The 25,888-nt window shown below is 39.0% G+C and overlaps 1 protein-coding gene across 2 annotated transcripts in view; it reads right to left on the bottom strand.

The window, feature by feature from the left end:
• RUNX3 (RUNX family transcription factor 3) overlaps positions 1-25,888 on the bottom strand; it is a 424,645-nt gene that overhangs the window by 94,613 nt on the left and 304,144 nt on the right. For both annotated transcript variants that reach the window (XM_044083073.1, XM_044083065.1), the window contains one exon: positions 8,891-9,061. In XM_044083073.1, the coding sequence (XP_043939008.1) occupies positions 8,891-9,061 (171 nt within the window). The remainder of the gene's footprint in view (positions 1-8,890; positions 9,062-25,888) is intronic.

Here is a 25,888-nt window from a genome sequence, read left to right as displayed (position 1 = left end):
GTTGAGAGTGGTGATTGTTTTACATGTGTGGTTTGTGTGTAATAGGAGTGTAGGGGTCAAAGAGGTAGGTGTGTTGCTGTTTTTGTGTTAGTGCGACCTTGGAGTTGTTATTTATAAGTAGAGGGGTATGGGGGCTTGCCCCCCACTTGGGGGGTGCAGGGGGTTCTTGCCTCCCTACTTAAACATAGAGTAGTGTGTTTTGTTATTTTATTTTTTTTATGTGTATTTTTATGTTGGGAGGGTTTGGTGTTTTGAGTATCGGTATTTTGGGTTTTTGTGGTTGTGGAGTTTTGTTCTTCTGGTCTCGAGATACTGAAATTCTATATTTCAGTATTTATTTATATGTGTGTGTGTGTGTGTGTGTGTGTGTGTATATATATTATGATGACCTAGATGACCCATTTTAGTGGACTGGGGAAGTTTCACCTGTTGCTTATACAAAGGTGCAATTCATAACCAATTTTCTACTTGCAAATATTCTCCCTCAGGATTCCTGAATAGCTTCATGGATTTTACTGCCAAATCAATGACCTGACTTACCTTCAGTATGCTTAAGTACCGACTCCTCTACTGATATTTTCTATTTCCTATATAGTTAATGATTTAGCTCTTCTAGCTAGAAGAGAAGTCTTAAACCTTAGGTTTGGAATGCACTATGTAAAATATATGTCATATTTTTAAATACGTATTTTCCTAATCTGATAATAGCTATCTGAGTGGTGCCTTCCAGGCATAGAATTTTAGAAGAACTGGGTTAGATATTGTCTTGCAGAGCAGAAGAACATTACCACTAATTATGCTATAAGAAGCAGAGCATAACAGAATTTCCTGAAGCTTTTCTAAATAATTAAAGTCTTCTAACTCTATGTTTTTTCTAGTAAGGAATTAAAACCTTTCAAGCTGCTTCAGGTAGCTTGTTCAAGGCCTACAAAACATACCAACATAGTCAATACTGGGTTGGATTAGTGAGATATAATGAAATACCTTGACATCTCGTGAGTGGTTACACTTGCTTTTGAACTAGAAAGGCTACAGAATATGCTTTTCTGATTGTCATAGGTATAAAAGGATGAAAATATAAATTATCTACTATTGTCCCTAGATCCTTAATGATGGTATTCCCTTTTATGATCTGAGCATTTATTTTGTAATTATAACATGTCATTTTTGCCAAGTCTCATGATTTATTGACATTTATACCAAGTATGTGTTTATGTAACTCTCTTTGACAACCTTAATATTTTTTATTGAATTAATTATGTTATCTAGTTTGCAATAATCAGTATATCTGGTTATCCAGATCACTATTTCCAAACAGTGTGTCTCAACAAATGAGCCCTGTGGGGCACCACTAGTAACCCGCTCTGGATAGGTGGATAACCCCCCACCCCACGTTGAATTGTTCTGTCCCATTGCTTGACCAGTGTTTTATCACCTGAACTGGGAATGAATGGTCTCTGTTAACTTTCTCAGATGTCGCTTCCCTTCCCTTAATGCATATTGCCTTGTGTCCTGTAAACAACTTGCCTTTAGGCTTTCATTTATCATGTGTTTCTTTCAGAAGTGATTTCAGTATTTATCCTACTTTAGAGTAAAGGCTGAGTGGCATGTAGTTTCTCACCTCTTTCTGTACTCTTACATTTATGAAGTAGAAACATTCTTGTCTTCCTTAAGGTAAAGGAGTTGAAGAATACCTTCCCATTAGTTGTTAAAACAATTAACAAGGGCTTTAATTAGTTCTGCCCTTAGAGCCTTTAACATTTTGTAATAAGATTTACTGGGTCTCGTTATCTTTTTTAGTTTCCTACAAGTCTTCTTTCTCTTCCTGAGACCGTACTCAGTTTTTATAGTTAGTTTACTAACCACCACATCCTGTTTACTGAAAATATAACGAGTATCTATTCAAATGACTGTGATTTCTCAGAAATTCTCTCACATCTTTCCTGAGCTCTTTGTAAGCCTTAGTAATGCATCCCATGTTTTACTGTATGTTCCTTAATATTAAATACAGCTTTATCTCATTTTAATCCTGTTTTCTAATCTTTACTCAGCCTCTGACTTTGGTCTTTAGGTTGGTATATTAAAGCTAGAAGTAGGAAAGCTGGTATAATAACATTCTCTGTCTCATACTTTTTATGTAGGTTGGATGTCATATTCATAGGTAATTACTGGGCCAGCTGACCTTGCAGGCCATCTTAAGTCTAGCCCACTTTGCTGCAAAGATGAGACTCAAAACCTGTACCCTGTGTCAGTGAAGTAAGCAACTTAACCGTTATGCCAACCCTCAGCCTTACCACTTCCTTCAGGAAATGCTGTTTACATTAATTTTGTCTGTTATGTACTTCAGATACTGTCTCTTTCATTGCCATCTCAGTTTTCACTAGTGAACTCTTCTTCCACCTGGGCAACAGAGAATCACTGTAGGTAGCATTGATAAATTGCAGAAGTTGGTACTGTGGTTCTTTTCCTGGCTAGGATGCCATCTGTGCAGAGCATGCATGTCCACTCTTCATCTATGTACAGTTGTGTGGTTGGGGCCTCCAGTTATCACCAACTTACCAATGACATGGTATTAGATGTCCACCCACTTACCAATGACATTGGATTAGGTGAATTAGTGGATGCTCATATTTTCCTCAAATGAGTGTGTGTGTGTGTGTGTGTGTGTGTGTGTGTGTGTGTGTGTGTGTGTGTGTGTGTGTGTGTGTGTGTGTGTGTGTGTGTGTGTGTGTGTGTGTGTGTGTGTGTGTGTGTGTGTGTGTGTGTGTGTGTATGTGTGAGTGTCCTGCAAAAGACTGATGTCCAACAACAGTGGTTCTGTCTCAAGCCTGTTGCATGCAAACAAAGGATTCTATACTTTATCAGTGCTGTGCAATACCTAACAATACCTCCTCAACTAGACACCACCATTCCGTTACCTACCAATACCTCAAATACCTCTTTCAGATTTCAACTCATACTAACAAAACTAGAAAACTGCTAGTAGAAAACCTCCCAACCCGATTTCTATCCCAAGCTGCCAAAGCTCTTGCCCACCCTGTCGCTATACCCATTAACTGATTCATCAATGATCCTTCTTGGAAATAGTCTATAGTATAAATACTCCATAAAAGTAAATACCCGTAGGAATTACCAGACTATAGACCCATCACCATACTACCACCGTTATTAAAGATCCATGAAAGATGCATTAAATCTCAACTCCTCTCATACCTGTAAGGAAAGAACTTACTTTCCCACACTCAGGATGTTTTTTTCCCTGAATAGCACCACTGTAACCTTAATATCCTTCCTAAATACCACCAACCACCACTGAATGAAAACAAACTTACATCTTTCATGTTCGTAGACCTTTTAACAGCATTTGATACTGGCCCTCATAGAAACCTACTCCACTCGCTAGCCTCACTAGGGCATTCCCAATGTACAATCTCCTGATATGACAGCTCTCCTAGTAATAGGACACAATGTGTTAAGTGACAGTCTGTTCTCTCTTCCTTTCAACCTTTTTTAATTGGAGTACCTCAAGGATCCATCCTTGGTCCATTGCTCTTTAATAAATACATCAATAACATCACTTCAGTATTCCACCCCTCTACTCTCATTCAATATGCAGATGACTCCACACTCATATGCTCATCCACAACTCTAAATGAACTTCAAGTCCTCACAGAACAATGCTTCACAAACATAGAAAATTGGCTCAGTTAATCACAACTATTGCTGAATGCTAAAAATACCAAACTAATGCTGTTTCTACCAGAAACCTTAGCCAAACTAAATCAAACCAGCACAATCACCACTCTCCAAAATCTTCCCATCGAGATTGTTTCCAATAGAAATCTGCTTGGTGTCACAATAAATGTCAAACTAACATTTGAAGCTCACATTCAAAACTCAATTAAAAAAAGAGTAAAAACTTGGAACACTATAAAACTAACCCCCATCTATCATTACAAGCACTCAGAACCACAGCCGCTACGTATAGCCTTCTATATGCATCACCTATATTTACCTACCTTTAATCCACACAACTATCTAAACTTCAGAAATGCTATGACAAAATAGCCTAGTTCATAGCTCATCTACCCAATAAAGCTCACCACTGTATCTCCCTTTAAACACTATCATGGCTCAGCCTTCCTGTACAACTCAAACTCTCTCAACTAAAAATATCTCAAAATATCCTTTACCAACCCCAAAACTGTCTAGCAACACAAGCACTGGTAAAGTGTTATATTCCCCCATGATCCCTGAGGTCAGAGACCACTGGCCTTGTCTTAGTAACCAGAGCTCTTAACTCTTATGGCAGCGTACTATATAGCCAAGCCACGGAGCTCTGTATCTAGTGACATAAGGCAAACGGCATGCCAATGAAATGTGAATCAAAAGCAAAGAGCCTCTTTCTCAACACACCCAACTTTAACTGTAACCTCATCAAAGCTTCCCCCTGCATGAAATTCACCCCCTCAAAACCACCATAGCCTAACATATAAACATTTGTTTTCTGTTTCTAAACAATATTTTTAATACTGTAAGTTAAAACTTTTTTTTTTATTTCTGTATGTAAACACTTGCCAAATGAACTATTCTACAAAATGCAAAGTTTCTCCGTATTCCTATGAATAACTCTAAACTTCTACATGTTTTCTCCTAATAATGCATATTATATTCATTTTCATTGTATTAATGCATGCCTAAATCTATTTTCTGTACACTAGTGCAACGTGGAGCTTTTCTCCCTGGGCCACCGCTGAAAAGGGGTTTTGACAGCCTAGTTGGACTTTCCCAGAAAATAAAAATGAAATAAAACAAATAATAAATTCTCCCATGACCGTGAACTGGGTAATTGGGTATTGACAATGGATGGATGGGTGGGATGGATGGATGAATGGGTGCATGTTTCTGCACAGGTTCAAGTTTATGTGATAATGTTTTACAAAAGCACTATTGCATTTTATCTGGTTTGCTGAATGTTTAACACTTTCAGCTTTGTATGACTTTAGTCTAAAGTTATCATCCATGTGACATGACAGCTGCAGCACTGTATCATTTAACAACGGTAGCTAGTACAAGTGAAAAAAAGCAAAACAAATGTAGCACTAATGCACCCAAGTGATCTACTCTGGAAAGAGAAATCACTCCTTGTTTCAAGGTTATATCATCAGAAATAATTTTACCTTTTGGGGTGTAGGCATAACCAATAAAGTGTCAGCTGTGTAAATTGTTGAGAAGCAGACGTAACATTCTTCATGAAGAATTAAGACTTCAGTAACTACATTTTCTTACAAAAAGACACGCACATACATCAACAGATAACCAAGTGGCAAACGACTTTAGTTATATTCTTCAGTCTGTTCCGACAGGAAGCACATTCAAGATGACAGAAACAGTTAACAAGACCACAGATGTGAAACAGGCTAGGTGACTAATTAACGGATAGCACCGAATGTTCTACACTAAAGTAACAAAAGCAAATCAGCAACGCAAATGAAGAGAAAGATAACTACTCATTTTTTTAAATTAGTTAAAGCTGCTTTATAGATCATTTGTCATTCTAGGTCGTATTTTCTTCTGTCTTGAGTTACAGCCACTCTGGTTCTTTTTATCTTTCTTCTTATGCACGTTTACCAGCTATAATCCCCAGTGTTTTAATCTTAAAATAGCTGCCACATTGATTCATTTAATCCAAATACCAAGTTGAAAAAAAAATAACAGTTATAAAGCAGACTTTAGACACATCTGCTAATTGTGCTGCTGGAATATGCAGAGGTAATAATTTTTCAAAAGGGGCATAGCAAGTATTTCACTAAAATGTCCTGAACCAGGGATTATTTTGAATTGTTTTAGTCTTTTTTTCAGTCTCCCCATAACCTGATTCTTGTTGTTGAGAGGTATCACAGCTTTCATAGATGAAGTGTTTTGGGATTTTTTTTTTATCTTTGTCTTCATTGTCTGATGATCATAACCCCCCACTCCCCCAAGCCAGTCAGCTCATCTGTCCTCCATCACCAGGTCATGGGCCGATTGGAAGGGGCCATCATTCATGCATCCATTAGGGATGCTTCAGTTTTTTTGTATGCTTCCCTTTCACTGACACACATCACCCTCCCTATCTCTCAGGAGTGGTGAGGGGTCCATGTTCTTTTAGTCCCCTCTTACCTGTTTGGCTCCTGTATAGCTAGGGTTGCCATTGTACTGAATATGAGAGACTTCCTGAAGCTATTGTTTTACTTTTTTGGTTTTATTTAGTGCTTTTGGTTCCCCAATGGCACCATCAAGCCCCTGCTGGTGGCCCTGTGCCTGCAACTGCAAGTCCCACCCTGGCGGATTCCTACAGTTTCTGTGCTGTGATGTCCTGCTCTAAGAAGGCCTCCATTTGTTCATGCAGGGACTTGCCTGCTAGTATAAATTCCCCCACCCCATATTGGTATCATAGCTGTAGACTGGGATGGACTACGAGCATGGCCACTGCTCCACCCATAACTTACTGTATGAGCATGCTCACTGCTTCACCCAAGGATTACTGTATGCACATGCTCACTGCTCTACCCATGAGTTTCGGTATGAGCATACTTAATAATCCACCCATGGCTTACAGTAGGAGTATGCTTACTGTTTCACCCATGACCTACTGTATAAGCATGCTCACTGCTCCAATGATAACTTACTGTATGGACATGCTCACTGCTCCACCCATAAATTACTGTATGGGCATGCTCACTGCTCCACTAATGAGTTTCTGTATAAGCATGCTCACTGCTTCACCCATAATTTACTGTATGGGCATGCTCACTGCTCCACTAATGAGTTTCTGTATAAGCATGCTCACTGCTTCACCCATAACTTACTGTACGGGCATGCTCATTGCTTCACCCATAACTTACTGTATGGGCATGCTCACTGCTCCACCCATAACTTACTGTATAAGCATGTTAACTGTATAAGCATGCTCACTGCTCCACCCATACCTTACTGTATGGACATGCTCACTGCTCCACCCATAACTTACTGTATGGGCATGCTCACTGCTCCACCCATAACTTATTGTATAAGCATGCTCACTGCTCCACCCATAACTTACTGTATAAGCATGCTCACTGTTTCACCCATAACTTACTGAATAAGCATGCTCACTGCTTCACCCAAGGATTACTGTATGAGCATGCTCACTGCTCCACCCATAACTTACTGTATAAGCATGCTCACTGCTCCACCCAAGGATTACTGTAGGAGTATGCTTACTGTTTCACCCATAACTTACTGTATAAGCATGCTCACTGCTCCACCCATAACTTACTGTATAAGCATGCTCACTGCTCCACCCATTACTTACTGTATAAGCATGCTCACTGCTCCACCCAAGGATTACTGTATAAGCATGCTCACTGCTCCACCCATAACTTACTGTATGAGCATGCTCACTGCTCCATCCATAACTTACTGTATAAGCATGCTCACTGTTCCACCCATGGATTACTGTATGAACATGCTCACTGTTCCACCCATGGCCTACTGTATAAGCATGCTCACTTTTCCACCCATGGATTACTGTATGAACTTGCTCACTGTTACACCCATAACTTACTGAATGAGCATGCTCACTGCTCCACCCATAACTTACTGTATAAGCATGCTCACTGCTCCACCCATCACTTACTGTATAAGCATGCTCACTGCTTCACCCATAACTTACTGTATAAGCATGCTCACTGCTCCACCCATAACTTACTGTATAAGCATGCTCACTGCTCCACCCATCACTTACTGTATAAGCATGCTCACTGCTCCACCCATAACTTACTGTATAAGCATGCTCACTGCTCCACCCATAACTTACTGTATGAGCATGCTCACTGTTCCACCCATATCTTACTGTATAAGCAAGCTTACTGCTCCATCCATAACTTACTGTATAAGCATGCTCACTGTTCCACCCATGGATTACTGTATAAATATGCTCACTGTTCCACCCATAACTTACTGTATAAGCATGCTCACTGCTCCACCCATGGATTACTGTATGAACTTGCTCACTGCTCCATCCATAACTTACTGTATAAGCATGCTCACTGTTCCACCCATGGATTACTGTATAAATATGCTCACTGTTCCACCCATGGCCTACTGTATAAGCATGCTTCACTGCTCCACCCATGGATTACTGTATGAACTTGCTCACTGCTCAACCCATAACTTACTGAATAAGCATGCTCACTGTTTAACCCATAACTTAACTGTATAAGCATGCTCACTGCTCCATCCATATCTTACTGTATAAGTATGCTCACTTCTTCACCCATAACTTACTGTATGAGCATGCTCACTGCTTCACCCAAGGATTACAGTAGGAGTATGCTTACTGTTGCACCAATGCTCTTCTGTATGAGCTTGCTCACTATCAAGCACATGCCCTACTGTGGGAGGATGATCAGTGTGCCTCCTACAACTCATCTCACCATAATGGTAGACAGTGCTCCACTTTGCTAATTTTTGAAATTGCATATCCTAGAGGAATATACATTAAAAAGCACTGTGCTGCAAATGTTCCCTGTCCCTCCCCATGAAAATTACAATGATTTCACCTTAGAGGAATGTGTTTTACATCTAAAATAAGTATTACATTTTACAATACTAAGATAAATGAAAGCAAAACGATACGTGCCCTTTGTCTGAGCCACAAAAGTAAAAGCTTTTCAGAGAGTTACTTGACAGTACTCATATCACTGCTTGATTTGAAACTTTCAAAGAACCTGCTTTATGGTAATTGTTTACCCTGGATATTTTATACGCCGATTAAATAAACAATTTTGGGAATAAAACCATCAAGTGCATAGTATAACATTTCCTCATAAAATGCTACTCTCATTAACAGTGTGTTTGTACTCACCTTGCATCTGTGCTGAGGGCTGGGAACCAAATGGATTTGGATTTGTAAGTGCTGCCCTAGGGTTTGGTGTAGCTGTTCCAACCCTCATCGCTGTTTGACGGAATCGATCATAATCAGCAATGTGGTCCTTGTACAATGGTTTTGTTTGTTCTTCCAACTTTTGCCTGTGCCCTTAATGTAAAGATGGAAAACATGAATGGAGTGCTTCTTCAAAGACTGAGGAACTCATTAGAGGAATTTGCTGATGTCTTACTTATGATGGAATACTTTTGGTTAGGCATGAAAAGTACATCCTAATTAAATACCGCAGTCTGTTTCTAGAAAATTATCAAGTCAACATAATACAGCATGCACAATGATAAGTGCTCTCGTATGGAAAAGTTTTCAGATTATACCAGATGCCAATTAATTGCCATCTAGAATACACATATAAAGAATTGTTTATAGCAACATAGCTTTCTTAAAACTGCTCAGAATGTGACAGAAACATTCAGTTGGTAGCTTAACATTGCATGTTTGTAACACTGCCTTTTTTCAGACAGCCTTTCTAGCTGCCTAAGATATCATGATGCCCTTTATTTTTGCATTCTGATTTGTGAATGGACCAGGATAACTGATTGATATTTTTATTCTTCTCAGTCTTGTGGCGTCGATTTGAAAAAAATGCAAAATATCTTTGCATGGTGTTGTCTTGTGTTGTGGGGCATGCTGTGCAGTGAGACACCACCATCATTTAATCATGAGTGTAATCCTGTACCACCATTCAATGGGTAAAAGGAAACATCTAGAAACTATGAGAAGAGAATCTTCTAGTAATTATGAAAAAAAAAATAATTTCCTTAACGCATAGTAAACAGTTTTCAGTATCTCATGGAACTAGGCACATGCTAAGAATGGATTTTTAGTGCAGGATAAATATGTAATTTGCTAAAATATATATAATCTTATTTGTCAAAAGATTAAAATGTTTTAAGAAATCTAGTCACTTTAATTAAAGAAAAAATATTTCCATTGTTTGAGACAAGTTTCAGTGTCTGACAAACTAGAATTTACTGCAAGTACAGCATATCAAACCAACTGCATGGGTGTGTGTGTGTGTGTGTGTGTGTGTGTGTGTGTGTGTGTGTGTGTGTGTGTGTGTGTGTGTGTGTGTGTGTGTGTGTGTGTGTGTGTGTGTGAGTGTGGGCATGTGTATAAGTTCATAGGTTCATAGGTTAGTACTAGGCTATCAGCCCTAGGGCCTATACAAGCCTAGCCATAACAATACCTGGCTATTTCTTCCCACACTATTTACTTCCCTGAACCCCTGTCTAGCAGGGTGACTGATGTGATCCCTTGGGTGAATTTCCTTTCTTCCATCCAATCGTCAAAGTTCCTTTTGAAGAGGGCCAAAGAGGCACTCTGCTTGACATGTATGGGCAATCTATTCCAGAGACTGGGGAGTCTCTGGGTCAGGAACCTATCCCTCCAACATTTTTTGTTTATTGTGATGAAAAGGTTTAGATCCCTGGAGCGTGTGGCTCTGAGGGATTGGGATTTCTTTAAGTGTAGCATGTTTAACAGCTCTGGGTTTGACATGGCCTTGTATGTTAAGCAGAGATCGCCTGAGGGGGATTTTGCTAAGACAGGGACAGATCTTTCTTCTGGTCATTAAACAAGTATCCTAAGTTGTTTTTAGATTTGACTTTAAGGCATCTGGGACCTCGATTTATTTTTTCATCCAAAACATGTCACACCAGGACAGCTGACTAACCCCATCTGCGGTGTCTGGTGTAAAGATTTACTCCATAGTATATACTGCACTCACCCTAATTATGCCCTCAGACTAAACCCTGACTTCCCACTTTAACCCTTCGACATGATTTATTAGCATTGCTTTATTTGATTATTCTTACTTCCTTTATCTTCCTCAGATTAACAGCAACTTTGTCAGACTACAAAGACCCAGATCAGCATTTAAACCCTGTAGCTTACAAATGGTCCATATTATGACCCTCCTGGGTCAAAATGGGTTTAAGGTACATCCCTCATTTTTTTCAGGATGCACGTGAGAACAACTGTCCCAAGTTATAGTAATAGTCCCAGAGTATGACATTAATGTTGGACATCTGTTTATATTCATCTTCTACATCTGTTTGAATAAATATAATACACGCAGACACACACATGGACTCACAAACACACACACACACACACACACACACACACACACACACACACACACACACACACACACACACACACACACACACACATACATGCACACAAGCACTTATATGCGATTTCCTTCATTCACTCGTCTGATACCTCCTTTATCCTATTCAGGGCTGATAGTAGCTAAAACTGAGCCTGGCTGATTACAGATGCAAAGCGTGTAACCAGTTATGGGCAATATGCTAGTCCATATGAGGATGTATACACAGCCTGATATGGATACCACACCAACAGACAATTTGTAGGATTGCCTTTTTGACCCATCAACATGTTCTTAGTATGTGGGTAGATACTTGGAATCCCTGGAGAAAAATTCACATGAAACGAAAGACATTCAGACTCTACACAAAAACATAGCTCATTTGGAAATAAAACCAGCAATGATGCTGACCTCTGTATTATTGTACTATTCAGTAAATTTGCAGATATTTCATTCATCAAGCACTCTGTAATATTTACCCATATACTCCCTCTAAGCTATGTGCTGTGCGCTTTTTTGCCCCATTCCTTACTGACCATCAAGCTTTCTTCCAATACCAGAGGGTCACCATCCAGGAAACTACAGGGGTGGTTTGTGCCCTAATGAAATCCTGGAAATGAGGATGGTCTTCTTTTTTGAATCCTAGCCTACCCCCTTGGTGACGGACATGTGACCAGCATCACAACAGAGGTTACTATGCCCTCCTCAAACATACATGCATACTTCTGTGCACCCGATGATGAAGGCTACTGTGCTGTGCACCTGATGATGAAGGTACTGTCCTGTGCACCCGAGGATGAAGGCTACTGTGCTGTGTACCTGATGATGAAGGTACCGTGCTGAGAACCTGATGATAAAGGCTACTGTGCTGTGCACCTGAGGATGAAGGCTACTGTGCTGTGCACCTGATTATGAAGGCTATTGTGCTGAGCATCTGATGATGAAGGCTACTTTGTTGTGCACCTGAGGATGAAGGCTACTGTGCTGTGCACTTGATGATGAAGACTATTGTGCTGAGCATCTGATAATGAAGGCTACTGTGCTGTGCACCTGAGGATGAAGGCTACTGTGCTGTGTACCTGATGATGAAGGTACTATGCTGTGCACATGAGGATGAAGGCTACTCTGCTGTGCTCCTGACAATGTAGGCTATCATGCTGAGCATCTGATGATGAAAGTATTGTACTGCACACCTGAGGATGAAGGCTACTGTGCTGAGCACCTGATGATGAAGGCTACTGTGCTGAGCACCTGAGGAAGAAGGCTACTGTGCTGTGCACCTGAGGATGAAGGCTACTGTGCTGTGCACCTGATGATGAAGGCTACTGTGCTGAGCACCTGAGGATGAAGGCTACTGTGCTGGTTACCTGATGATGAAGGTACTGTGCTGTGCACCCAAGAATGAAGGCTACTGTGCTGTGTACCTGATGATGAAGGCTACTGTACTTGCACTTTAATGAGGTGATCACAAACCCCAGGATAGCTCCAAGACAACAGCACTCCTTCACCCTGTGGATAGGTACAACTGTTCTCCCCACCCCAGCACCAGCTGACATCCATGTGGCTAATTTATATGGGTTATTTGGGATGAGGTCTGGGCTTTATTCCCCTGTGCCATTTGAGCTGCCTATATTATTTGATTTTGTAGAAACGGCGTAATTTACAGTTCTCTTGTGAGTTGAGATCCCTAGAAGAATACACTGCTGCAGTTATAAAGCACCGCTTCATTACCTCAAAGCAGTGAGTTACCACAGATCTTTCTTCTCGCACTTGAATTTTTGAAATGTTTATTTCAGCCAATGTGAAAGAAATGAAGTGCTCTCTTCCAAGCATAAACGAGTCGATGTGTATTGCAACATCGTATCTGAAAGGGCATGATCTAGCACTGGCATGTTCCGAACATTTCTACCGCATTTTTACTGTCTGCATTTTACTTAGTTTGGAGACTTTAGTCTTGTAGTAACAAAGACAATAGTGAGAGAGTTATGAATTGCTGCAGGATATGAGCCGTATGGGTGCCCTTCACAAGATCAAAAGTTCAAAAGACGGAAAATCAAAAGATCTAAAACTCAGAATATTGAAAATGGAATTTGTCCCTTCTCCACTGTTGTGTGATGTTAAACTGATAATCTTGGAGTTGGTATATATAATTAGCAGGGGGTATGGGGGGCACAGGACCCCCCACATGAGGGGTGCAGGGGGGCTAGCCCCCCAAATTAAATTTTTTTTTCAATATTTTGAGTTTTGAATATTTTGATTTTCAGTCTTTTGAAATATATATATATATATATATATATATATATATATATATATATATATATATATATATATGTGTGTGTGTGTGTGTGTGTGTGTGTGTGTATGTTGCTAGGTCTATGTCAGATGATCAAGTTTTCAGAAACTTGAAATTTATATGATCAAGATCATATGATCGAGTTTCCAAAAACTTGATCATCAAAAAAACCCCATTAAAAAACAGAAATTTACCTTTTTTTACATGTTTGCAGGGGGACAAGCCCCCTGCATCCCTCCTGTGGGTGCCCACCCCCTGCAAATTATATATACCAACTATGTGATTGCACTACAGTGAGAAAAAGGGTAAATTTCCTGATCCATGCTGTATTGCAATCTCCATTCAAAAGCTTTGGGTTTTCAAAAACTTGATCATATGGTCTTGACCATATGAATTTCGACTTTCTGAAAACTCAGTCAGCTGATAGAGACTATATTTACACACACACACACACACACACACACACACACACACACACACACACACACACACACACACACACACACACACACACACACACACACACACACACACACACACACACACACACACTTATAGTGCAGTTGTACTGTTTACTGATTGGATTCCTCTCTGCCTCATCTCCTATAACCTGTGCTGAGTTGTGCAGAAGTAGTTTGCAGTGCCCTATATATATATGTAGGCTCCTAGAGTTGTAATTGTCCATATAAAACTTCCTTTGCTATTTTCTCAAGTATCTAGTTGAGTATAAAGCAGCTAGTTTGCCTGATGAGAAGCATTACACCAAGAGTATTGTTTTAGATCAGTCCTAGACCTCTTCCCTCACCCTAGCAACTCCAAACCCTGATTGGATCACCCCTTGTAGATCACAAAACAACAGCATGAATGGCCATGGATGTGCACTTTCCTACTGTCTCTGTAACCAGCCTGGTGGAAATGGGCATTCTGAGACAGTGTAGCAATTGTTCATGTTTACTAACAACCACCTTATTCTGAAGGAGACTGACACAGAATGTGAGAGATGCAATTACATTGTCTTTGGAGGCAACGTTGTTACATACAGACACTGATATCTCCAAACAGATTACCAGTGACACACTGACTACACCTACTATGGATCAGATACATTAACTCACTTATGCTGAGTCTCTTAAAAGTTATCTACTCAAACCTCAAAGGCCTCCCATATTCTGGCCTTTGCACCCTCCCAAACACTCTAGAAAGACAACACTCCCCAGGACATATACGATCATGTCTCACAATGTATCAGTCTCTGAGCCCTTCAGGCAAATGACCACACAGCCCAATATACTGGTCATTGGAGACTCTCATCTAATTCACACTGATGCCCCCGTCACCACCAGGCTGAGCAAGGAGACAGCCATGGTTAGTTACCTAGCCAGAACAGGGATCACACACACACTCAGGACATTGAACCACGAGTACCAGTATGACTCTGTCATAATCCATGTGGATATTCATGGCCTAAGTTTTGTTGTACCCTTATAACTTCGGTGAGCTGCTGTAAAGCACTTTTACATGAGGTCATGTGACAAATGTAGTGAATCACAAAGACATTAGCTTGGTTTGAAGGCACATGATATCTGTAGCAAGGAGCTCAAGTGCAGGACACATAGAATGGCTATCAGAATGGCAGCATATGGCCAGCAGTGCTGCCTCTTAGTCTGGAGTTCAGGTCTGGTTTCTAGATGAGTTTTCTTTTCCTTTCTACATAGATTTTCTCTGGAGGCTCCAATGTCTAAGTAGAAGATTGAATAGCTTTGCAAATCAGAACATAATTTAATGTTATGGTTTAAGGGCTGATTAATATAGCAAGACAAGGACTTTCATAATAGAATGTGTTTACAAAACTAATCTAGGACCAGCTAGTCATGTTGATTTAACTGGTGTTCCATTTCAATTGTTTACTAACCAGAAAACTGAGTTACGTTATTTATTAGTTTCATTACAAAGAATTTTAGTTACATCAATTTTGACAACTGAGGCTTTTTGTTGTTCCTCTAGGCATGGGTTATATGACCTGGACTTATACTATTAGTGAATATTTAAAAGTATTCAAGAAAGAAGCAGAAAAGATGATGCCATCAAGGGCTACAGTTCATTTAGATGTACAAGCCTCCATTTGAAACCACTGATAACACTTCCTGTAGGAGGGTGGGAGGTTGGCATAATGGTTAAGGTGTTTACCTTACATACACAAGGTGCAAGGTTTGATTCTCACATGGGGTAATTGGCTAGGCTTAAAATGACCCACAAGGGCAGTTAGCCTAGTACTGCTCTATGAACCTATGTTTACTGAATGCATATTACAATACTTGCTTTGTTCTATTCACCCTGATTAGTATGTAATCAGTGATGCCCATGCTAAGGTGACTAGTATAGAAATCTGCCACTCTTAAATGTGCTCTGGAATTAGATTCAACAAACCTTGCTAGCATGCTGTGCTGTGTTAGCAGCTTTAGAGTGCCTTTATCAGAAAACAAAAACATTTTAAAAATTAAACAAAAAATTGCTGAACTAAGTAACCAGCAAACTGTGAAGATGCTTCCTACCATCTTACTAGGATAGAATGTGAATTTGAGCATATTGTATGAAGCAGTGCCATCTGTGTGACATTCACGCATTGTGGAGTTGTATTCTTAACAGAGAATGGCCTGTTGTACTTAATCTGTGTGACATTCATGAATTGTGGAGTTGTACTCTTAGCAGAGAATGACCTGTTGTACTTAATCTGTGTGACATTCATGCATTGTGGATTTGTACTCTTAGCAGAGAATGACCTGTTGTACATAATCTGTGTGACATTCATGCATTGTGGAGTTGTACTCTTAGCAGAGAATGACCTGTTGTACTTAATCCGTGGGACATTCATGCATTGTGGAGTTGTACTCTTAGCAGAGAATGACCTGTTGCACTTAATCCATGTGACATTCATGCATTGTGTCAGTTGTACTCTTAGCAGAGAATGACCTGTTGTACTTAATCCGTGTGACATTCATGCATTGTGGAGTTGTACTCTTAGCAGAGAATGACCTGTTGTACTTAATCCGTGGGACATTCATGCATTGTGGAGTTGTACTCTTAGCAGAGAATGACCTGTTGTAATTAATCCGTGTGACATTCATGCATTGTGGAGTTGTACTCTTAGCAGAGAATGACCTGTTGTACTTATCTGTATGGCCGTTATGGCCGTCACCTGCAACTTTACTCTTCTTTAAAATTTCTGCATGATCTGGTAACTTTTTTTCTGGAGATGTACTGTTCTATTTTTTTTTTTCGGGGGGGGGGTCAGGTAGTATTAGAAGCTCAAAGTGGATGTGGCATTTATTACGCTTTATTTTTGTATTTCTATTTTATGCCTCAGTCATCTGCTTCTTTGGGACAACAATGACCAGGGTATCAGGCACGTCTGCCAATACTTGATGTCCTCTTTCTCCTCTTTAACTTTTCATTCCAGCATAGAATAAGCCAACTTAGTTGTTGAGGCTCAGGAACAGTTCAATGTGCTCTGCTAAGGTCAGGCAGCAAGCAGATGGAACAAAATGGAAGGCTATTTTGCAGATGGATAGAGATGTGCAACTGTCCCATGAGCATTTCCGTACATTTCTTGTGTGTATTCCTGCATATGTTTTTCATTATTTTTTAATTCTTGCCCTTGAAACCATTATCTCACCATATGATGATCATCTGTGCCCCACATTCCCCTGTTTGACTGGCCATATCTGCGTGTGTGTGTGTGTGTGTATGTGTGTGTGTGTGTGTGTGTGTGTGTGTGTGTGTGTGTGTGTGTGGGCGCGTGTGCGTGTGTGTATGTGCTTGCACATATGTGTTGTCTGCCTGTGTGTTTTGTGTGTGTTGTGTGCCTTTGTGTTTTGTGTGTGTGTGTGTGTGTGTGTGTGTGTGTGTGTGTGTGTGTGTGTGTGTGCGTGTGTGTGTGTGTGTGTGTGTGTGTGTGTGTGTGTGTGTGTGTGTGTGTGTGTGTGTGTGTATTTGTTTGTGTATGTTTGGGTATGGGTCTCTGTGTCTATGTGTATATGGGTCCCTCTCACAGTGGTTATTTGCCTCATGGATCCCATTATTTATAGCTCACTTGTGGGGAGAATTAGTTGACTAAGGCAATAAGCATTCTGGTAGATGAGGTATTTGCGGTAGCCTAGTTCTCCTTTATTTAGCAGATAGACAGCACTTCTGCCCAACTAAGTTCTACAATTCCAGGGCAAAGGCGTGTGCTTCTACCCTCACAGGGTGGCTACAATGCAAAACAAAGCACGGTCAGGCCATGATGCTAGCTCTATTGTGAGTTACTTTGTTGCCTGTTCTCCTCACATAGAGCTTGTGCAGAGAGGTCTTGCTGACAAGGGTGACACAGCGTTAGCTGCTTAACCCAACCTAGTACTTCCCACTGCAGTTCCTTACACTGATATTACTTTTGGATGGGGTGCAGCCAGGGTTTTTTACCTCTGTGCCATAGACTCATCTGTGTTTCTATATGTGGATGCAGTACACTCACTGATACCCTGCACTGCTGAATCCTGCAGACTCATTCCTTCTCTTGCATTCATCAGAAAACACTCAGGTACCTGACAGAACTTTAAACCTTTACAGTCAGGTGCCAAGAAAACCCTTGCATCATATTTACTGTAAAATAAAGCCATCCTTCTTCTTCCTCGGATCCCTGGTAATTAGGCTTTATCCCAAAATTCAGCCCTCTTATGATGCAGACAGATGTGGTTCTATGCCACAAGCAAGGATTTGATTTTAAAAGTACTTTTAGTTTTGTTTTTCATGAGATTAGTCTATCTTGTTTGTGTTTTTGTAGACTTATATATTGTTACTAATGTTATTTTATTATAGGTAATAATGTCCTGGACTTGCAGAATGTACAATAAATTTACTTTCTATATATGTAAAATTGTTTTTAATGGTTTCTGAAGTCTAAATAATAAAATCAATGTTTAGTTACAAAACATATAATTATCATATAAACTGAATTTGATTTGTTGGCATCCAGTTTGCCTGAGGAAGTTTTTAAATGGGATAACTCATTTTTCAGTGAGAATGTATTTTGCATATATGTTCATCTATGAAAAATGGTAACAAATAATTGCTTAGAAAATTTTCACAGAATGCTTCAAATCTTCAGACACGTTTTCATTCTTAAATCGTATAAACTTCTAACGAAAGAATGACTATTAACAAAGCAAGACTATGGATGGTATTCATCGTTGTTGTGCAAACATGGTAGGGTTATTTGTAGCTAGCGATTCACAGAGGCCATTTATGGTAATGTGCAACTCCAGCGAATGAATGTAAGAAAATGGGGTTCCTATTAGATGACTGAAGACACATTCTATCGAATGCGTCTTGGTCAAACTTAAAACAATGAAAAGGCAAAATAGCGAAGCGGCTTTTTAATGAATTCTTTCCCAGGGAAAGAATTTGCTTGGTTGCTTCCATTACTTTGCCATTTTTGCCACTGTAGTGTGATCTCATGCATTGGTCTATTTAAGTAGGGGGGTGTGGGGGGCAAAGTATTATTTCAATTTTTTTTTTCTTTTTTTGGAACAGCGATTTTTTTCTGTTTTGAGCTTTCGAGATTGGGGTCAATTATTCATCGTTTGTGTTTTTAAGCATTTGATGATATAATATTGACTCAAGAAAATAAAGTATAATGAGAGGTAAATGAGAGACTGTGTAAAGTGGCAGGTCTTCTTCAAATCACTGACAAGTCATTTGACTGATTCCCATTTCACAGACGGCTTACAATGCTGAATTTCAATATACTAAATTTTAAACCATAGACATGCACACTTACAACACCAATGACTAACTCTTTCCAAAACTTAAAGACTACTTACTTACCCTCTTAACAGAAACTGGACAATATAAAACCAAACTAGATAGCCCCCCCCAACTATATATATTAATTCCAGGATTGCACTACAGTGGGAAAAAGGGCATATACCTTTTATTTACCTTTCAGTACTCTACACGCTGCCGCCATTGCTGGGAATGCACAAAACATCCACCATATTACTTTAGATACTTCCCATTAAAATGTAAAGGGACATAAACACTACAACACTACTTTCTACATGACTAATGGTATTCTGATTGTCAGCGCTTTGTTACAATAATTCCTTTTATCACAAGCAACTCACAGGTGAAGAGAAACCCACATCATGTCTATGGCTTAAAATTAATTATAATGAGATTCAGTCAAATGAGTTTTCAGTATTTTGAAAATTAGGTATTGTGGTCTCAGTCAAATGAAATTCAGTCAAATGAGTTTTCAGTCATGTGAAGTAGACCTAAAGTGGCATATGCTAATGAAGTGTTCTTGCACTTCAAGTCCAAATACGTGAGCTGTACGCACACCTATTCTTAAAAGCATTGCTGCATGTTTTATACCTACTTTGCAATCCATGAACCATGTATGCACAAGTACTTATATAACTCAAAATGAAGTATTTCTCCAGTGAAACCTTCAGTTCTTTGTCCATGTATGCAAGAGCACTTCAGTGATGCAAAAATGAATTATTTCCCTTGCAATGCCTTCAGTAGTTTATCCAAGTATACACAACCACCAAAATGAAACATTTCCCTTAGCAATCCCTTCAGTAGCTTGTCCAAGAATGCACAAACACTAAAATGAAACATTTCTCCCCAGAAATCCTTTTAGTAGTTTGTCTCAGTATGTCATACCTTGCAACACAAATATGAGGGAAAAATCTGGACATTCTGAGAAAATTTGGACAATTGAGAGGTATGCAGTATGTACAAGCACTAAAATGAAACATTTCTAAGAAATCCCTTCAGTAATTTGTGCAAGTATGCACAAGTGCCATAATGAAACATTTCTCCCCAACGATCCCTTCAGTAGTTTGCCCAAGTATGCACAAGCACTAAAATGAAACATTTCTCTCCAGTGATCTCTTCCATTAGTTTGTCCAAGTATGCATAAGCACTAAAATGAAATAATTCCACCACGGATGCCTTCAGTAGTTTGCCCAGGTATGCACAAGCAGCAAACTGAAACATTTCCCCCAGCACCCCTTCAGTAGTCTGACCACGTATGCACAAGCACATCAGTATCACCAAAAGAAACATTTCTCCCATTAATTAGTTTGATGATGTATGCACAGGCAGTTTGACATCAAAGGGATCATTTCCCCATTAGTCCCTTCTGTAGTTTGACCATGTACTCACAAGAATGTCAATGACACTAAACAAAACATTTCCCCACTGATCTCTTTTATAGTTTGATCAAGTATGCACAAGCACTTCAATTAACACCCAATGAAACATTTCCCCCAGCAACACCTTCAGTATTTTGTCCATGTTTGCAAAAGCACTGAAATAACAACAAACTGAAGTATTTTCACCTCATTTTTGCTCTGTGTAAATCCACTTATCCAGGGCTCTGTCACACATTACTCGTATAAGTTCAGGGTCGTTTACATGTTTTTGTATGCAGATGAGGCCCTTTTACATTTATTTCTAAGGATCAAAGTCATATGCCAATGTATAACGTGTTTAATCCTTGTAGTAATTCTTCCCATAATGCTTATGCCTTAAGTATATCTTGCTTTTGCCAGAAGGAGGACTGATTACTAAAATATCTCCATGTTTCTGTCGTCAGTGTGGTTCACATATACTGACTACACTTACACACCTGCATAGGGCCACTATTAACAGAACACTACTATGCACTACACTAGTATGCACTAATGAAAGGGCAGGACTATGAATATCACCTTACTTATTTTTCATGCTTCAGCTATGAAGATATCATTTGGTGGATGCCATTTTCAACATTGTTGCATTTAGCAATTGACCTGTAGACGACATATCACAATACATGTAAAATAAATAAAACATACAACTAAACAACGTATCTTCCCTTCAGAGCTAATTCAGCCATGTAGGTATTTGTTTCAAGATGTTGCAAGTTATACTTGCTCTTTTTTTAGAGACAAAAAGGGTCTTTATTTAATTTTCAGTACAATATACAGCTTTTCCATACATAATGTCTTTTAAACTTTAATCTTGATTGCCTTATACCATTCCCTTATACTTAATCCAACACAGACAAATCTGATATTATTGCAGCTGGTATTCATACAATTTAATTTTATAGAGTAGATGCAATTTGTGACTCCATTTACTTTTTATTCTGACCCCATCATCGCTTATATTTTTGTTTGTCTTTTTGGCTTTTCCTGGTTAGGGGTCGCCACAGTGGAACTCCAGTCCACTAATGATTGGCAGTAGATTTTCACGAATGCCGAGGTACCAGCTCGACATTCAACCTTCAACGAAGGCACGCCAATTTACTCATGTCTTTTGAATGCCCACCCAACCGCGGGGAGGACATGCAGACTCCACACAGAAGACACTCCCTGCACTCCAACCGAGAATCGAACGGGAGAACATCTTGCTGTGAGGCAACAACGCTACCGCTGCACCACTGCGGAATCCCATCATTGCTTATCTAACTGTTTATAATTAAGTCTTGTTACTTTTCAGTTGTGTAATTTCTAAATCTCATCATTTTGTACATCTAGATAAAACTGTAGCATTTCAAAAAATTGGTAAAATTTAGCATAAAATACATGCATTTGGAAGTAACACACTTACCTCACTGTATATTACAAAAAAATGAAATATTTGTAGAGTATTCTGCATTTTTAATTATGAAATTTGTATTTTAGCAATTTACTTTTATATAACTGCAAGAATGAATGATGGTTACACTTTTAATATGGATTTTTGGAATGTTTTAGGTTCATAGATTAGTACTAGGCTAACTGCTGTTGTGAACCATTTTAAGCCTAGCCAATTATCTTTTGTGAGAATCAAACCCTGCACTTTGTGTTTATAAGACAAGCATCTTAACCATTAGGCCACCCACCTCAATGTTTTGCAGATTTGACAGCAATGGTTTCACTGACTGCTCATTAATTAGTCATACCTCCTCATTTTTAGTGTAGAATTTAGTTCTGGTTTCCTTGCTTAAAGAAGCACAAAACAAAACCTAAGTCATCAAAACTTAGGTAACCAAACTAATTCTTAACCAACAAAGGAAAACTCAAGGTCAACTGTTAATGGAAAATATTTATTTACCGCAAGCCATGCATTTAGTTGGAATGATGTGAACAAAAAGATCGAAATAATAACAGAAATATTTGCATTTTGGAAAATAATTAGCAAGCTTAACTTTAAAAATCTTATTCAACAAGAAATTAGTCTCAAATAGCAAAATGCCATGATCTTAAATAATCAGACAACCTGAAAGACTGTAAGAAAATATTACTTTACAAATAGAGCAGTTATGATACCTACAAAAAGTGTGAACTTTATTAATATTTAAAAAGAAATGAGCAGGAGAATTTGGGAGATGGGGGTTAATTATGGTGGTAGTTAGCAGAAAAAAACAACAGTAACACATGATTATATGTATTGCAGAGTTGTGCAGACCCTTCACAGTTTGACAAGGTATTCATAACAACAGGGTTGATTGAGACCATTACAAATTGTGCATTCTTTTTTTGATTATTGGTCATTCTGAATCAATTGTTATACACCTATGACAACCATGAGATGGGTGTGAAGAAAAGCCTGCTGTATGAATGCAGCAAAATGCTGACATAGAGAAACTAGTAAATCAGTTCAGTTATCCTCATTTTTACATTTCTCATATGAAATAAATGGAATTATGCAATGATGTGAACTAGCAATGGAAAGCATATTCAATTATTACTTTAATATTCTTTAGAAATCCTACAGTCCTCATTACTTGGATGGAAGAAACATGAGAATGCAGAGCAGGGATATTTCAAAACATTAAAGAAATAGAAATAAATTAAATCAGCTTGCAAAACTTATGTGTGTACATGAAATGAAAAATGGAAAAGTGATACTGGACAAAGGGATACATGTCTCTGTGTAGGACATTTATCACAATGGTTTTATGGAACTGAAAAACATTTCTAAAACATATACCCTATATTTTAATGGGCTATACTGGATTCAGAATATGCGGTAACAACACTGAATGCTCACTGCTGAAAATAAGCTGTATGCCATTTATGCATCATTAGTATTAACAAATGTGGGTATAACAATATGTATGTAAATATGAACAGAAGCCAGCCATGTGTCCATCCCCCTAGTGACAATTGATATAAATTATAAGGGAGGGAGGGAGTGGGCAGCAGGAAAGGGAGATCTAGCCTATATTACAGAGGGAATAACTTACAAGAGACAGATAAATGTGAAGCAAAAAAAAATACAAAATAGATATGGATTCATTTACTGTTAAGCAGAGGGAGAAGTCAAAGGCAGATGTACTTCACAGATAACTAAACGGGGGATGGGAGAGAGGGAGAGAATAATTTAATTTAGGAGTCAAGTGATTCTGGGGAAAGAAAATAAAAGATATAATTAACGTTATTTATTCTTGATGCACACTGATGACAGGCACCCATAGCTGGCATAACTAGTGTCAAGGTGCCAGTAATAATTATTGAAAATATGAGTTGCATGCAAAACAACTTTAACATAAACAATAAAAACTATGGAAAAAATAAAGCAATATGAAATGTTTATATATATATATATATATATATATATATATATATTTATATGTTAGCATTAGCAGAGGAGGTGAGCAATAAGAATTATTAAGTATTTCATGAACATATTCCTGCTTCAGCAACATGATAACGTAATACAACTGAGCATATAAAGGGCACAGATACTGTGCGTGTGTATGTGTGTGTGTGTGTGTGTGTGTGTGTGTGTGTGTGTGTGTGTGTGTGTGTGTGTGTGTGTGTATTCTTACATCCTGCAACTGATTACCACATTCAAGATTTATTCCGTACTTTACATTCATTGATTGTCAGAATAATTCCAGCAGCCCTGTGAGCCTGTATAGGATTAAGTGGGTATTGGACAGTGAATGAATGAATGCCTGTATAATACTTTAAAATCTATGTGTAGACTACAGCCTGATCAGACCTGTGTAGAATTCAGAGAGGATAATACCTTGTATGTAAAAGCACAGTTAAGGTGGATAAAATCAGAAGATCCTTTAGTGTATCAGCAGTATGAGAGAAGAATCAGCAATATCTTTATCAAAATATTTAATGAAGCCATACCTACGGCATTGCCTATATTTCACAGCCCAAATCTTAAAAAAAAGTAAACAATTACATCAGAGGCACTCAAAATGAAAACAAGATGCTCATATCTCAATACTATGGGGTGTATTTGGAGACAGTAAACAAAGACATGGGATTCAGGGAAAAAACATGAGACATTGAAATACCTGAATGGAAATCACAGAACAGAAAAAAAACATTACTGGAAATATAATATGGGGGGGGTCTGTTTTATGACTAGAACTATAGTGGAAAACTTAAGAAATGCTTTATTACAGAAAGGACTTGCACAATGTAGGAATTGTTCCATGAAAATAGCACACTGCTTTAAGAAAAGTATGGGCAGGTGGTTGTATAATTACTTATTTATTTCAGTTTGTTAATTGGATTTGTTTCAGAAACAGACTCAAGGGGGGAAAACTTAGTAGCATATCCATGTAAGTAATGTGTTTGGCAGTAAAAGGGAGTACCTAGGCATTATTCACACAGATAGTCCCTAATTCTATGCTACAACATATTTCATGTTTAACCTGAAGCAGGCATCAACAATTTCCTTTTGTCTGGTACCTGATTATACACAAGTATGCAGAAACATACACACACACACACACACACACACACACACACACACACACACACACACACACACACACACACACATATATGCGCCCACACACTCACACACACACATATGCAGAAACATACACACAGACACACACACACACACACACACACACACACACACACACACACACACACACACACACACACACACACACACACACACACACACACACACACACACACACACGCACACACGCACACATGCACACACACACACACACTCACTTATACACACAGTCTAGCATTACTTACAGGTATGATGTTCCCTGCCCCATTGCAGACATATTATCAATGAGTGGATTCAGAGAAATCAGATGTTCATTTCTGCTGCCCTTCTCTGAAGTACTACAGAAGAACACACCTGGAAGTCACCTTACTGTGCTATCTCTAGCCTGGACCAGACCAAACAGCTAAGTTACATACATGCATAAGCTGCACCCACAGACTGCTGCATGTGCATGTGATGTTAACTAGTAAACCACTGCAGTGCTATATGCCTTAGAATTCACAGCATCGTATGGCATAGCTAAGTTACATACATGCATGAGCTGCACCCACAGACTGCAGCATGTGCATGTCATATTAACTAGTACACCACTGCAGTGCTACATGCCTTAGAATTCACAGCATCGTACGGCATAGCTAAGTTACATACATGCATGAGCTGCACCCACAGACTGCAGCATGTGCATGTCATATTAACTAATACACCACTGCAGTGC

The sequence above is a fragment of the Protopterus annectens genome, chromosome 1.part1 (genome assembly GCF_019279795.1).
Source record: "Protopterus annectens isolate FY-2018-M chromosome 1.part1, PAN1.0, whole genome shotgun sequence".
NCBI classification, from domain to species: domain Eukaryota; kingdom Metazoa; phylum Chordata; order Ceratodontiformes; family Protopteridae; genus Protopterus; species Protopterus annectens.
This window is presented reverse-complemented; position numbering and strand designations above follow the sequence as displayed.